The 15,739-nt window shown below is 42.4% G+C and overlaps 1 protein-coding gene across 5 annotated transcripts; it reads left to right on the plus strand.

Moving 5' to 3' along the window:
• Positions 1-154: 154 nt before the first annotated feature.
• pfkfb2b (6-phosphofructo-2-kinase/fructose-2,6-biphosphatase 2b) lies at positions 155-15,704 on the plus strand. 5 transcript variants are annotated; one of them, XM_031567323.2, is made up of 17 exons: positions 155-375; positions 956-1,117; positions 1,654-1,779; positions 2,099-2,195; positions 3,749-3,815; positions 4,199-4,273; positions 4,355-4,411; positions 4,532-4,656; positions 4,906-5,113; positions 5,566-5,712; positions 6,188-6,292; positions 6,385-6,514; positions 6,751-6,813; positions 6,983-7,047; positions 7,725-7,919; positions 8,738-8,760; positions 13,064-15,704. In XM_031567323.2, exons 2-17 carry the CDS (start codon positions 1,051-1,053, stop codon positions 13,131-13,133), a joined length of 1,620 nt encoding a protein of 539 aa, XP_031423183.1. In that variant the 5' UTR covers positions 155-375; positions 956-1,050; the 3' UTR covers positions 13,134-15,704. The 5 variants fall into 5 exon arrangements, with proteins under 5 accessions (XP_031423183.1, XP_012683406.1, XP_031423185.1 ...); XM_031567324.1 differs by lacking the exon at positions 155-375 and adding an exon at positions 383-621; XM_012827952.3 differs by lacking the exon at positions 8,738-8,760.
• The last annotated feature ends 35 nt before the right edge of the window (positions 15,705-15,739 follow it).

Consider the following 15,739-nt stretch of genomic DNA (forward strand, 5'->3'; position numbering starts at 1 on the left):
TGCTTTAGTGGTCTAGAAGTTTAACTCTATATTTTTTATTTTGTTAATTTACGAGAATGTACCTTGACGTGATGATTTAGTTACGCTCTTGCCTTCGTTGAAAATAAAAGAATAATCTATGTTTAGTGTTGGGGGGGGGGGGGATAGGTAAGCTTGTGCCTTTGTACTAACGGTCATACGGTAAGGAAATTATGACGTCAGAACACACCTTCTCCAAAACGTTTGGCGTTTATTGACTTGGAAGGTCATCAAGGGCGTCGTTGGTGCATGTAGGCACCCGGGCGTAAGGGTAACTCTAGTCACCCGACTCCTGCGCAGAACCGGCGGACAAAACTCTTCCCCGCTGCTGCTCGCGCTGGAAAAGTCCCTGAAGCGGTAAGGACGGGTGCATTTCCTTCGCGGTACCCACTGCAATGGCTAGCCGATACGATTTCAAGAACAATGTGCCTGAACTCTGTCTTAATTAGCTAAAGTATAATCTGTCAGAGCAAATACAACGTTGTGTCTTCAAGTAATGAAAGTAGTCACTTAAGCTATGAAGTTCTTGCTATTTTGTTTGTCAAATTCAAAACCCAGCTGGCATATTCTATCCTCGCTAATGACGTAGCCGTAGACTGAGAGGTAAGCTATGATGCTGAATACTGTGCTGTAGTCGACTGAATTAATTTCTGCGAAACAGTCTGCGATGGCGCGCTTTTGTTATAGGGTATGCTTTAATATACGTTGATCATGCCTGCGCTAGGGTTGGTTGCATAATGCACATGAACACTCTGACCGCTACTCAGCCACAGAAGCTAGCAGCTTTGTCAATCACAGTCTACGAGGCATGTGTTTATTAAGCATGAACCAGCCTCATAAGCTGATGAGTGATGTCACGCAAACGAATGGACAAACACCTGCAAAAGCCGGCACCTGCAAAAACTGAGTTCTCGATGTTTTTTTCTCTCCACTCTAGTACTGGCAGAAGTCATGTTTTCATAGAGCAAAGACGTTTTCAAAGCGTTCAGCTCAGCTCAGCTCAGTCCAACCCAGCACAACGGAGAAGTCATCATGTCTGCATGCCTGCAACGGGAGAAGGGGTCAGCAAGTGGGGCCCGAGGCAAAGAGAAGAAATGTTGTGAGTGCAGCCTCTCCTTTTCCTACGCTTCGAATAGGTCTGACAATAGACAGAAATAGGCACTGAATTCACAATCACCACGTCGCTCTTGCCAAGTGGTGCAGCTCTTGTACCACACCTGCAAATATCCTTTAATATAGTCATGTACGTCATGTTGATATAGAGTGCAAGATTTTATTTTATCCTGTAAGGAAGAGTTGTTGGTACTAGCATCAATAGTAGAACTAGATTCTGTGGCTGTACTGTCCTTATGTTATTTTACTTTACTGCAACATCAAGTAAATAATCTAAGTTGGCATAGTTTACTCCGAGTTAATCAACTGCATAGCTCAACTAAGGCACAAACACCAACTCAGGCAGCACATGCTCAAGTATCTCTCTGGAGAAACCACCAACTCCAGATCTTTTTTCAACACTTCCTCCTTTAATAATGCTGTTTGATGTGGCAGTGTGTTTTGGTCTCCTGGTGGCAAAATATTTGAAGCCCTTCTCTCTCCTTCTCTCTCTCTCACTCTCTTGCTCTCTGTCTCTCCTAGCATGGGCATCCTACATGACCAACTCCCCTACAGTCATTGTTATGATTGGCCTGCCAGCCAGGGGGAAAACCTACATGTCAAAGAAGCTGACCCGATACCTGAACTGGATTGGAGTGCCCACCAAGGGTGAGCAAGAGGGCAGCAAATATTAATGTGCTTCATAAATTGAGTTTAATGAGCTGTTACGTCTGACTAGTGTGACGAGGGACCATGTTATGACATACTTACATTAATGAACCTGCTTGCGCTTTAAGCTTCTGAGGATTGAATGTCTCCATTCATTACAGTTGTGAAAAAAAAGACACATTAACACTGCTGTTATTTCCGTAGCCGTGTGGCGATATATCTAATCCGTAGTGATATATGTTCTTTATCTAACTAATTTGGGTGATACACATGGCATATCTGCAGTGCTCCTGCTGACATCACTGTGTTCACCTTGCAGTGTTTAATTTGGGTGTGTACCGCCGAGAGGCCGTCCGAGCGTACAAGTCCTACGACTTTTTCAGGCACGACAATGAGGAGGCCATGAAAATAAGGAAGTAAGTTGGGTAACATACCACCAAATAGAAAACACTTCCATACAGTCAGGGAACATTCCAGAAACTGGTAGGACAAGTTCTTTTCCGTAGCTGGACATGTGGCCACTTGTTCCTGGTTGGCAGACCGCACATGTTAGGTGGGCTCCTGGACAGAGTTTAACTCAGTCTTTAACAAACTCAAAGTTTGCAAGTCAACCAGTAAGCCAGCTGTGTAGAACTACACCTGAGGTCGTTACAGATGAATGATTAATACTGTTATGTAAATGAGGTAACCAGAGATTGGGCTACACGCCTCCTTTACATTCATACCTTGAAAAGTTCAGTAGTGGCTGTTATCCAACGCCCTCTAACAGCACAATGGTGACACCTGGTTTATCCCTCATGGTATTCTCCTCAACCCCAGACAAAGAGCGTTCCTCGTGCACTCTATTAAAGACTTCCATAATGAACCATTCCCACAGGAAGGACCATTTCTTGTCAGAATGTTAGGTGGTAATGTGTTCTTTCAGAGCTGAAAATGACAATGAGTCTGATGGCAGACGAAACAACAAAGAATTCTTCTATGAAGATAAACCTATGGACGTCTGTAGCTTCTAGATTGTTCCTTTTCTTTAGGTGCGGGGGAAATCAGTTCTCCACAGATGTTTGTCAGATTATGTGTGCTGAACAAAACGTTTATGTTTGATATGTCATTCTCCATTGAAGCAGTGTGGTGGCTCGGTGCGCCAGGTGTCAGGTTTCAGATGGTCAGCCTCTCTGCGGCTGTCTCTGCTTGGCTTCTCCTGTTAGCTCTGCTGCTAATGTCTAGCGTGCTGTCGGTGGCCCAGACCTGCTGGTGTTCCCGATACTGTGACCGCATATTAACACGGTCGATGCAGTCAGACGTCAGTCAGTCTTCTGCCTGAGTAGAGTGAAACTGTTGGTTTGTGCCGTATTAGTGCCTTGGCTAATTATGTGGCATCATGCCCATTTGAGTCCAAATCGGCCCCAGTATTTCGTAATGAATGCCCTGAAGCGCAAAGGGCAAAAACTTGATTGTTGTCATTTTGCTTGATACCAAAGGGATGAGAAAAACTGGACAACCCTATACCACATTACAGCCACATGCCCACCCTAATTGCATTAGAAAAAGCTATGCACTGCATAGGCACCAGTATTGCTTGAGGTTACTAGGGCCAATATTTAGATGAAGTTGAAATATGCCTTGTGATAATCTTTGATTGGCATCTACAGAGTAGATGAAGTATTGAATGCTCACAGCTTTCGGAACATCGCAGTTTATAGGGTAGAGCTGGTCCGTAAAGGCAAAGAATATTCCAAGCCCTGTACTGACCTAAATACACAAGCTGCTGCTGTCACTCCCATGAACATACTCATGAAGGTTGCACCATTTTTTTCCACTCCTCTCTAAACTCCTTTCTGATTCACGGTTGAGGTAGCTTGAACAAAGCCCCACAAACGTTGAAATAGCGCTGTTAACGTGAACTGACCTTCAAAGTCAAACAATGACTGTATTTCATTAGATTTAAATGCATTGTTTGTCTCTCCCGTAGACAGTGTGCACTGGTGGCATTGCAAGATGTGAAGGCGTACTTCATCGAGGAGGGAGGACAGATTGCTGTAAGGCCCCATCTTTTTGTCTTCTTCAAGTCTCTCATCGCCCAACCTTGAAGCACCCGTTGCAATCAGGGATTTGTGACTAGTATCCCTAGATGGCTCTAATATGTGTTTACTGTTATGATTTTCATTTTTGTAATTATGAGATTGAGAAGTTGATGTTTTCGTCCTCTCTGCTCTATGTACTAGAAGAGTCCATGTCTAATGTGGAGCGAAAAGCTGTCGGTGTATTGAGCATTCTCCCCAGTGGTCTATTGTGATTATACTGATGAGAGGATTCAGATGGCACATGAGTCATGAGTCAACACCGCTATAGGGTTGTGTTTGTGAGGATTCATAGAGAGGTTTTGGGTGATTATTGACACTGGCTGTCGTCCTCTATGCAGGTGTTTGACGCAACCAACACAACGAGGGAGAGGCGAGACCTCATCCTGAGCTTTGCAGGAGAGAATGCGTATAAGGTACAGTACAGATATTTACAGCAGTGTGGATTTATGATTGATGTCATGTTGCATGTAATAACAGAATCTTTTTGTTTCCAGGTCTTCTTTGTGGAGTCTGTGTGTGATGACCCAGAAGTCATTGCTGCTAATATCTTGGTCAGTCCTGATTTTAGAATAGATTTTAGAATGGTGTGATCTGGTACATACTTGTATGTCTATGTCTTGTGACAAAAAAAAAAATGTTGTTCTGTTTTCTGCTATCCTTTTCTTGTATAGGAAGTGAAGGTCTCAAGTCCCGATTACCCTGAGACCCACAGGGAGAGGGTGATGGATGACTTCCTGAAGCGGATTGAATGCTACAAAGTGACATATCAGCCTCTGGATCCTGATGAATCTGATAAGTACGATTTTCTGATGAGCAATATTTGTAATTTATCATCAGATACCATTCGATTATCATCTCATTGCAGTTACTCTGGGGATTCAGCTCGTTTTCCATCTACCTCTGCGCGAGCCGTGCAAGTTTATGCAATTGGGTGGACTAGTTAGTAATATGTAATGTGTAATGTAGCAATTCTGTTTTTATCTTATTTGCTATTATTTAGTTGTAATTGTCCATCTCTGCTGTGTCATCTGCCTTGTCTCTGTAGAGATCTATCCTTCATCAAGGTGATGAACGTGGGTCGGCAGTTCCTGGTGAACCGTGTGCAGGACTACATCCAGAGTAAGATCGTGTACTACCTCATGAACATCCACGTGCACTCCCACTCAATCTACCTGTGCCGGCATGGCGAGACCGACTACAACATGCAGGGCCGCATCGGGGGCGACTCCGAACTCTCCTCGCGAGGGAAGCAGGTGCGCTGTGTGTTTTTCTTCCAGGAATTTACAGCCCTTGTTCTGGCTGAAAGCTCATGCTCAGAGAAATGCAGATTGTCATCACAATTCTGTGAATTACAGACGCCACTCTGTGTAACCCTCATGTGTACCCCTTAGTGATTACCCATTTACATTACATTTACATTTAGTCATTTAGCAGACGCTTTTATCCAAAGCGACTTACATATGTGCGACTTACAATGTATGTTTTACATTTTACACTGATGGCACACTGCACATCAGGAGCAATTAGGGGTTCAGTGTCTTGCTCAAGGACGCTTCGACAGGGAATCGAACTAGCAACCTTCTGATTACTAAACTACTTCTCTACCTCCTGTACCACTGTCACCCCTACCCCCCGCCTTCATCATCATGGCTTATTTATTTGTTTGTATCTTATGGTGTGGGGATACTCTTTTGCCTTGTTGTAGTTTTCCCATGCTTTGCGCAACTTCATTGAAGAGCACAAGCTGTCGGACTTGAAGGTGTGGACCAGCCAGCTGAGGCGGACTATCCAGACTGCAGAGGAGCTAGGGGTGCCCTACGAGCAGTGGAAGATCCTCAATGAGATAGACGCTGTTAGTACTCACTCGCATCTCCTCCTTTTAGATAGTTTCATCCAGGTGGACTTGGAGAACTGTGAGCGGATGAATCATTAAACTTCAGCTCTCTGTAATCTGAAATTCCATAACCTGTTGTTGCCAGTATCATGGTCTTGTCAAGGTGCAGGACATGCAGTGTCTTTCACATTCCTTAGTCAATACTTTGTCATAGTATAGTATTTGGCTCATTTCCACAGTATTTGTCATTTAGCAGTTTTAATAGGAAAAACCCTTAAAGTGCCAAGAAAGGACACATTATGCCTGTGTAGGCAATCCTTCAGGTATTTCAGTCCTGACTCGAGGACTTTAGCCAACTTTAGCCAATGTCCAGAGAGAATCTATTTGAACTGACCAAAAGTATAAATATTCAATAGCCATTCCTTGTTTACTCACTGTTTGTTTGTGTGTGTGTGTGTGTGTGTGTGTGTGTGTGCGTGTGTTTCTGCTGTAGGGTGTGTGTGAGGAGATGACGTATGAAATGATCCAGAACACATTCCCAGAAGAGTTTGCTTTGAGAGACCAGGACAAGTATCACTACCGCTATCCCGGGGGAGAGGTACAATTGCAGCAAGCAGGCTTGAGTCCCCTTATTAATCTCAGGCACAACACTTTTCACAACAACTAATTCAAGTGTTCTCCTTTCTGTAGTCTTATCAGGACCTGGTGCAGCGGCTGGAGCCGGTCATCATGGAGCTGGAGAGGCAGGGTAATGTGCTGGCTATCTGCCACCAGGCCGTCATGCGCTGCCTCCTGGCGTACTTTTTAGACAAAAGTGCAGGTGAGGTACAGCTACTGAAAATAGCACTCATAGTGATGTTTGCCATTTTGGCCATAAAAATCATTGACTTTTATTAAAAGCCGTGGTGGAATTATGTATGTGCACTGAAACCTGATTGATTTCTGAGAGTTACATAAGTATTGCGTTTTATCAGTGCTTACATTACAACATATTGTTTTTGTTCCATGTTGAAGGGAAGTCTCAAAATAATTTTTCTGCGTTTGTTTTGTGCATAGATGACCTGCCCTACTTGAAATGTCCACTTCATACAGTTCTGAAACTGACACCAGTGGCTTACGGTAAGATCTGTAAACATGCATTTGTTTTACCTTTGAACTACCTCTTTCATCAGTATGATTTCATACAAATCATCATGTCATCTCCCAAAACATACAAGCTGGATATTTAATGAAAATATTTGATTCCAGTATGAGTGGATTGTGATGAATAGTGAATCCCATCATCCAGGTTGCAAAGTGGAGACGTTTTACCTGAACGTGGAGGCCGTGAGCACTCACCGTGACCGCCCCCTTGTAAGTCATCTTCAGCGCCTTCCCACTCACGCCTGCCAGAGCAACACATTCAACATGCCATCTCTCTCTCCGTGCACCTGACCTGTTAGCATAGCACTGCATGTCAGCAAGGGTGACTAAACACACAGCCACCACATAGCTTTAGCTACAGCATGCAGTACCACTGAGTGTCAGTTCGAGAGGACTGTTTAGCATGTTACTATCTTTACTTGCATAGACTTGCCTGAATGGTGCATGTATCTTCACCTCCATGCCATCAATGCCACTTTAATCACTGGCTGAAAGGGACATGGATACATGATGAAGCTCTGCTAGTTATGTGGCCCTTTATTTTCAAACAGTCCTTCATTCTGTTTGATTAACCGTCGTGTGGCTCAGTACAAATGATTTCCTGTGGTCAAGATCCTCTACATTCCATCTTCTCATGGTTGACAATCATCGTGTTGAGTGGATTATTCTGTGGTGGTGTTTAGAGACTGGCTGTCCCTCTCCTCAGTCTAAAGGTTGTGTTTGTCTCCCGTTGTGTCTTGGAAAGAGTTGCGATCTTGTGAATGATGAATCCTTTACTTAGAGAGATCATTGTGTGAGTTTTTTGTTTTGTTTTTTGAGGTTGGGTGGTTGAGAGGGCTGTAATTCTTCCTGTAACCCTCCTGGTGGTCTTTCCCATCTTCAACCAGGGTAATGTTCGAAGAGACCCCGCTCCCATCCTGCTCCGTCGGAATAGTTTCACCCCTCTTTCCAGTCACGACCAGGTCAAACGCCCCCGGCTCTACAGTGCAGGCAACCGGCCCTGGCCGCCCCTTGGCCCCTCCCCCTCTGCCATGCAGTTCCCCGAGATGCCAGAGGGGGAGATGATGCACCAGCAAAGCCAAGTTAGTGTTCGAACCCTTGGACGACACTCTCCTTGAAGTCCATGCTGGGCTGTTGTGAAAACCTGTTAACTTCTAACCCCTGTGCCTATGCCTCCTTCGCAATAAATCAATCCTTTCCCACAGGCTCCACTTAACAATCCCTGTGTCTCTGTCATCAAGTGGAGTTAACCATGTCTCTGATTGGCATGCCTTGAAATACTCTCCATTGGGCTTTTGTTTCCCGCTGGACTTCCTCTCATCCTAATTGCTTGTCTTCCTGTCCCTCAGTATGTGGGTCACACTGTCTGCATGTCCTAGGTTTTTGCTCGGCCTGTACCATAGCTTGATATGCGCTATGGTGTGATGTGGGTGCTTTGTTTTTTTGGCTTCTGATACTTTATAGGCATCAGTCAATCAATCAATCCATCAGACGTAGACTATGCTGATGTTATTCACAAATATGATCGGAGAACATGTGATCTCTCCCACAACATCAAGCTGGGAACACTATGATCCAAACAGTTGGTGCTGTAGCTCCTTGTTCTTCCAATTAACATAAGCTAGCTGCAGTCCTCTTAAAGTTCAAGTGGAGGAACTGTTATCTGGTTTATAGTGATAATGATTATTTCTGCCAATTTTTTTTACACAGGTCAGTAAACACTACAGTTTACTGAATGTGGATTATTCTAAAATTACACCTAGTATTACCTCAGGCTTACGTTGCATAGTAGAGCCTGTTCGTTTGCTTGGCCTAGTCAGTACCGTGCTTCAGCTCCTCTCTCCATTTCTATCTCTCTTTTCTTGGTTTTCTTTTTCTCCCTCTCCCTTCATCTTCACAGCCTCGGGTAGGAAACAGCTGTCTGTGAGTATGTTTTGAGACTTCCGCTGTGTTTCTCTCACTTTCCTTTCTTCTTCTTTTGTCTTCTTTCTTGGCCTGTTGTGTTGTTTCACCCCATCACGTTGGGGGCAGTTTCACACTAAACAACTTAACACTATTTGTTTTTGCCCTGCATTATACTACGGTCAGGTAGTTATTGACTAGCTTGTAGTCCTAACCACTTGTTCTTTAGTTCACCCATCAAACATAAACATAAACAGAAAATCGTTTCAGCAGACTGCTGCTGTTGCATCTGGAGTATATGTTCCCAGCCATGTAACACATTACAATTTGTGTTGTTTTGATGGGTTAAAAAGTGAGGAACAATCCTTTTGCATAGATATTTTTTGCGACCACTGGCAGAGGTATTTCCATGAATTGCTTTGCTACGGAAATACGTTTTCTTTTATTTATGGCTTAATGTTTTTAACTGCTTTATTTTCTTTACCATGTGTGTACTAGTGCACCATATACATTAGTGGATTCAAGCAAATACACCAGTTTTTATTGAGATTATATGCTGTTTTATTGTGTCTGTGTGGACCCACTGACCGTGGTTACATGGATTCGAATAACTGCCTTAGTCGGACTGAAATCGCATTATCCGTTTCATGTAAGCACCTTAGTCGGATCGTAGTCGGACCGCACATAGTCGGACTAACACCCCTGGATAACTCGATCCGATCCAGTTGATAGTTCGACTATTGCGGCATGTAACGGTGAATTGGATAAGGAACTGGACTTTGCGTCTTTGCGCATGCTTGAGATCCCGCCGCCATCCTCCCTCCCTCCCTGCCAGGTCGTGACCCGGAAGACGAAAGAGACGATACGTTGTCTCAACTGTACATACTAACATACTTTATGAATATCCTGCAGACTGTCTCACAAGCTTATTCTTGTTGACTATGAACAAACATAACAGAAGAGGTCCGAAGATATGAGTACCTTTACAACCCCTCCTTAAAAACGTATAAGGACGTTCAAATTACGATACTTATGTGGTGCCAGTGTTGACAAAAACGTTGACTGCGACTGTTTGGACAGAACGCGCTAATTCACCGAACAAATACTTTCATATTAATTTCCCACCACTTGTTAGTCATGTCATCCATTCATATCGATGTGAATCAATCAATACTAATACATCTTTAACTGTGATGTGTTTTTGTTTCATTTCACAACGTATTTACTGTATAATCAACGATAGCAGGTGCCCGCTTGTAAACAGTCCACATTTTATTTGCTTAAAACACACAGCAGTACTGTCAAATCAGAAAGCAAATCAGCTGTCAAAGGGCTGTTACCTGACCAAATACCTTTCAAACTCGGTGATAGTATTCACAACTAATTTGTTCTTCATTCTATCAAATATGATGAAGTGTGGTCCGCGACGGCCACAAGTAAATTATTGCGACATTTCTAACATACAACTCAGAACGAAGAGAACACAGCCAGTAGTAGCCTAATCTAATAAAGAGTTGCCTAATCTATTAACAAGGTCATGGATTGGTGGCTTAAGACAGGAACTATGAAAAGAAAATTAAATGAGAAAGCCTCTAACATAGACAAGGAGAAAGTGGTTCAGCCTCATTTGGGAATTATCTCGCCGCGGAGTTGCATTCAAAACACTGTGTTTTTCTCCCGCTGAGACAGCAAGATGATAACTAGGCTATATTCTGTGTTGTGTGACGTTGGATAATGACAGCTCTTAATTATGAAAAGTTGACTACTAGGATGGCTGTATGGAGGCTGTGAGCGAACTATAGTTTGTAACATAACCAAGTCACGCATGGAGCAGGGTTCCAGATGCTTTGCCTTGCGCATTGTCATATCTATAACTAGCCTACTGGTACGTACAAAAGGAGAGCCCACCCGCGAAAATCATGTGTGCGCTAACAATTGTCTGGCGCCAGGTCTTGGGTAGGAGGCATGTTGTGCCGGGGATATTTAGTTAAATGGTCCGCGAATTTTTTTTTATTGGCTAAGTGGTCCTTGGTCTGAAAAAGTTTGAGAAACACTGCTTTATAGACAATAACGATCATACACTCCCATTGCACTCAAACAACCACACTCAAACGAGGAGATATTGTATCAATTAGCCTATTAAGTACTGTATTTATTGATTGCAAAGAGTTCAACGTTACAGCAACATAACTTTGCTCCGGTCGCTAAATCTGATATATCCGTGTGCATCATCGCTCTCCCTCTCTCTCTCTGCCACACCCACCCTGTAACCTACGTGTTTATACATTATAGAAGCAAGACCATTATATTGTAACAAATCACGGAAGCGTGGTATATTTGTTATGGCTTTTTATTAAACACTAAAACACAACACACTGTCACAATGGCACGGGCTTTATGCCCTGGTGCAAGTTACCACGAACAGACTGTGCTACCGTCACCCACCTTTATAAGCTCTGTCCCAACACAGAACAACGACATGTAATTAGAACGGTAAGGAACATATAGGGAACGTCGTTGAGCTAGTGCATCACATAGTATAACAGTATGCGCCCGCTGCACGGCATTACGGGGCGACTATGCCGGCAAGTTAAAATATTCTGGTTTAAAGTTAATGCTTGTGAAATCAGCTGTCACTCGGCTATTACCTGACCAATACCTGTCAAACTCGGTCATACTATTCACAACTAATATGTCCTTCATTCTATCAAATATGATGAAATTTGGTATTGTGCCCGCGTGGCACGCGTGACTTTAGTTGTGTTCGGTTATCTGGCGCTGAAAAAAAACACAAATTAGTACTGTCAAATCAGAAAGCAAATCAGCTGTCACTCGGCTATTACCTGACCAATACCTATCAAACTCGGTGATACTATTCACAACTAATATGTCCTTCATTCTATCAAATATGATGAAATTTGGTATTGTGGCCGCGAGGCACGCGTGAGTTTAGTTGTGTTCAGTTATTTGGCGCTGCCCTCTAAAGACAGAGACGTGACAGGTGGATCGAGATATTTTCCCGTAAATACCTTTACCTAAATACCTTTATAGACAACATCGATCATACACTCCCATTGCACTCAAACAACCACACTCAAACGAGGAGATATTGTATCAATTAGCCTATTATGTATTGTATTAATTGCACAGAGTTCCAGTGGCGCATGCAGCCGTACGCACTGTGCGTACCTTCTGCTACGCGAGAAGAAGAAAAATATATCATGAACGCATATTTATTAAAATGGGGAAACTATAAAATCGGAGTACAGACAACTAATGCCCAGCGTTGACGATGCAGATACAGAGCTGGAAACAGCTAAATGAGTTACGCAGTGAACTTTATCAAGCCCTGGAAAGTTCGGCAAATTTCTAGCCAAACATTCATTGCGTCCTGAAGGTTTGTATCTATCTACGAAAAGACTGACTGGACTTGCTCTCATGAATATTCACACAGATTTGGAAATCGACAGCGAAGAAGTACTAAAACAATTTGATGCAACTGGCAGAAGGGCAATGCGTTTAGGCTGTAACCCATTATTTGCGCGCGTGTGTGAATGTGCGTGCGTTTCTCTCGCCTTTTATCTTTCACCTTTGAATAATGTAACTTATAAACACATCGGCCTGGCAGAAACAAACAAACAAACAAACAAACAACCCAAGAGGCAACACGCATTTCTGGACCGATGAACAGACGCGATTCATGCTCAATCAACTGTTGTTGTTATTGGTAGTGGTGAAGAGGTCAAGCGGAAAGGGCTGTATCACCACTAGTTGTAATAAAAACAGCGCTACCTATCGTATCGGATATGACATGCTTTCGGCCAATGATTCGATTTATTCACTGCCATGTATATTGGGATAATAGCACCTACCCTCGAAAGAAAGCATAGTCCGACTAAGCAAAGATTCGAATTATACCATCATGTAAACACACTGACTGGTGATCTGATTGAATTCTTTTTAATGTGTTGTTTGATTTTGCCATCTGTAGTGAAAGGATTTGTGTTGTGACAAAAAGAGCCAAAAGCAATTTTCTTAGAGTAATGGTTTGTCAACATGAGCCATGATATCCTTTTAGCATTTGCACCAGAGGGTGCATCATGGATTCTGATCCTAGCAGCATAGCAAATTATGCTGCATTCCTCTCCCTGCACAACAATATTTATACATTGAGATTTAGTTGGTGTTTTTGTTACAGTTACATAATTAATTGAAATGTATCCAGTTATCGCAGTCCAGCATTTGAATCTCAGGATATTAGGTACAGAGCAGTCACAGTCCTAGTTTGCCTGTGCCATTTTTGTTTCTTTCTCTCTTTCTCAAGGAACCCCTATGTGAAGGAAACGACTCTGACTCATCCGACGAAGCTAATGACTGTGTCCGCTTCTGAGTAGACCAGACAGAGGACACACACTCCACTCCACTCCACTCCACCCAGTCTCCATGATGCCTACTGGCCCACGACCAATGGACGGCTCCCTGTGGGTTCCCCCCTCTGCACCTCCCGTCTCTTTCTGTGTCCATGGCCCTTTATATTACATATGTATTACACACATATATATATCTATATATATATATATATATATACATACATATTGTTCTATATAACCAACCAGCATGTCAAACATTCACAAATAGACAGGTGAAAAGTCCTATGCATGTGGCCTCTTCATGGGCCCTGTTCCCCTTCCAAAACATAATGCTTTCAGTAGTCATGTGTTATCATCTGGATGCCTTATAGCCTGTGACTACGCACAAGAAACATTACTTGTCACTGAACTGAATGTTGGACAAAGCCAAGGTAACTGTTGATGTGCTAATTCAGCAACATCGTTCTGTCTGTGAATTCAGGTCTAGGTTCAGTCAGTCTTAAGTGTCTGTTATTAGACTTACACCAGTGAGCTGACTGGAGCTCTTCTTCAGTTTGTGCCCTGTTTATGGGCTTTGTGTGAACCTAGATCTGGCAGTGGCATGGTGTTGTATACCAAGGCCTGTGTTGTGGGAACACTAGAATCTGAAACTCTGCCCTGGAGTGATTGTAGGATAAATTAGGAAGAAATGGATGGATGGTTATGGTAATATCTGATAATAAGACAATACAGAATTGTCTCACACGCTTAAATCTTAGTGTAAAGACACCAAAAATTCCCAATGTAAATGCATCAATCCGCTATATTTTAATATTTATTTGTGTACCAAAGCTAATAGCAGCATTGCAAGGAGGTCTTGAGGTGTTATTGTGGGACTGCTGTACAGGTCTGTGTCCATTCAGGGGCAGTGCAGCCTTACTCTAGATACACTTGTACCTCAAAGGAGCGGATGAGTCAGGTTACAGAGTATTATAGAAGATTAACTGACATTTCATTTCGGTCACTGAAAATAATATTCAGTAAATTAAGAATTTAGCAGTAAGTAATGTCGATGAAGGGACCAAATACCAATGTCATGTGGTTTTCCCTGTCAACCTTGTCAAGATACCATTCAAATGACATTGGGTGAATATCGATAATTTTCTGAATGATTGTGGAGGATTTGTCTTTAGAAGTACCGTTAAGATTATTTAAAAAGGGGGACATGAAAGATGGGAACAGCTAATGAAATGTGACATGCTATGAATAAAACGGGTTATGCGAACTGAAAAACTAAACAAAAAAACAAATCATGTCGTTAACACTTGGAGGTGACAGGCCATTTTGCCGTTAGTTGAAGGGTTACTCCCCCTAGTGGTAAAATGACACATAAGGTGTGCATTCTTAGAGCAGGGATGCATACAGGTTCAAAATTTGGTGTCAGTACACCAAAGTGTCACCCAGGTATGTCCTCACTTACAGTGTGCCACAAACATTTGTTATTGTGCCTTTCACAGCTCTTTCGTCAGAAGTTGCATATTATGTACACCAGATCTCAGTGGTCTAGGAGGACATTATTAAAGTAGATTTGACAGAAAATGTAATACGCTGTATGAATTAAACTCGACCCGGGGTGTTTCGCCCCTATTTCATTATACATTATGAAACAGGCTGTAATGCAATTTAATAACATCAAAGTCATGAAAAACGCTTTTGTACATAGCCTGAAAGTTGTAAAGGAAACTCTTGGTTTCCTCGGTTGAAATGAAATAACACAGCATAAGTGGGGAATGTTCTTGTCAGTCATTTGGGGAGATTTTGACTAAATGTTTTTTGTAATACCAGTGAGCCCTTTGATATTTGAGCCTACCAGCAAAAGCTATATTAGATATGTAGATGTATATTTATAGAAATATGCCTTCTTGGTGTGGCAACAATACTGATACGACACAATACAATATGTGACACAGAGGTATTCATGATCATATGAATTTGGGAAATATGAATTTGAGCTGTTGGTCGATTGTGAACACTGTACAATGCTGCTGTAAATGTGAGATTTGTGATGCACAACTCTTGTCTGCTCAGAACAAATACTGTTTTGGTTTTGAATTACTGTTGGAACCATCTTGAGAGAACTTTGATGTAAACATGCCATTGATATCAGGGGATGTTGTATGAAATGTGATTTTTTTTTTTTTGTTAAGCTGTGTTTCTGGAGGACATACAGAAAGTAATGTGTGCACCTTGTAACTGAATGCTTCTTTTTGTCTGAGACACTGTAAGTGTTCAACAACACCTCAGCTGAATTGTGTTCTAAGGTGCCATTTGAAGTTTCACAAATCACCCTTGTTCATTGTATTGTGGAACTGTTGCTGTGCTACTTTTGAATGTTGTCAGGTTGATAACCGAAATGTCTTTCTGTGTTCTTAAATGCAAAAGGTCATCATCTGCTGTAATATCAAGACTTACGTCATGTTTTCTCTTCATGTATTTTTGTGCTGTTCAACTTTTTAGTTACTGTAGCCTGTGAGCTGCCTAGGGCAGTCTGTAGAATCACATTTATGGCTGTAATAATACAAAATATAATCAATATATTAAAAATGCTTCAAACCATGCCATTGCATGAGATGTGATCTATATCGTTTTGC

The sequence above is a fragment of the Clupea harengus genome, chromosome 5 (genome assembly GCF_900700415.2).
Source record: "Clupea harengus chromosome 5, Ch_v2.0.2, whole genome shotgun sequence".
Classification (NCBI taxonomy): domain Eukaryota; kingdom Metazoa; phylum Chordata; class Actinopteri; order Clupeiformes; family Clupeidae; genus Clupea; species Clupea harengus.

Coding starts and splice junctions, on each gene's coding strand:
- pfkfb2b (XM_031567323.2), top strand. CDS start 1,051: ATGTCTGCATGCCTGCAACGGGAGAAGGGGTCAGCAAGTGGGGCCCGA. Junction 5,713..6,187: donor TCCTCAATGAGATAGACGCT/GTTAGTACTCAC, acceptor TTTCTGCTGTAG/GGTGTGTGTGAGGAGATGAC. Junction 7,920..8,737: donor TGATGCACCAGCAAAGCCAA/GTTAGTGTTCGA, acceptor TCATCTTCACAG/CCTCGGGTAGGAAACAGCTG.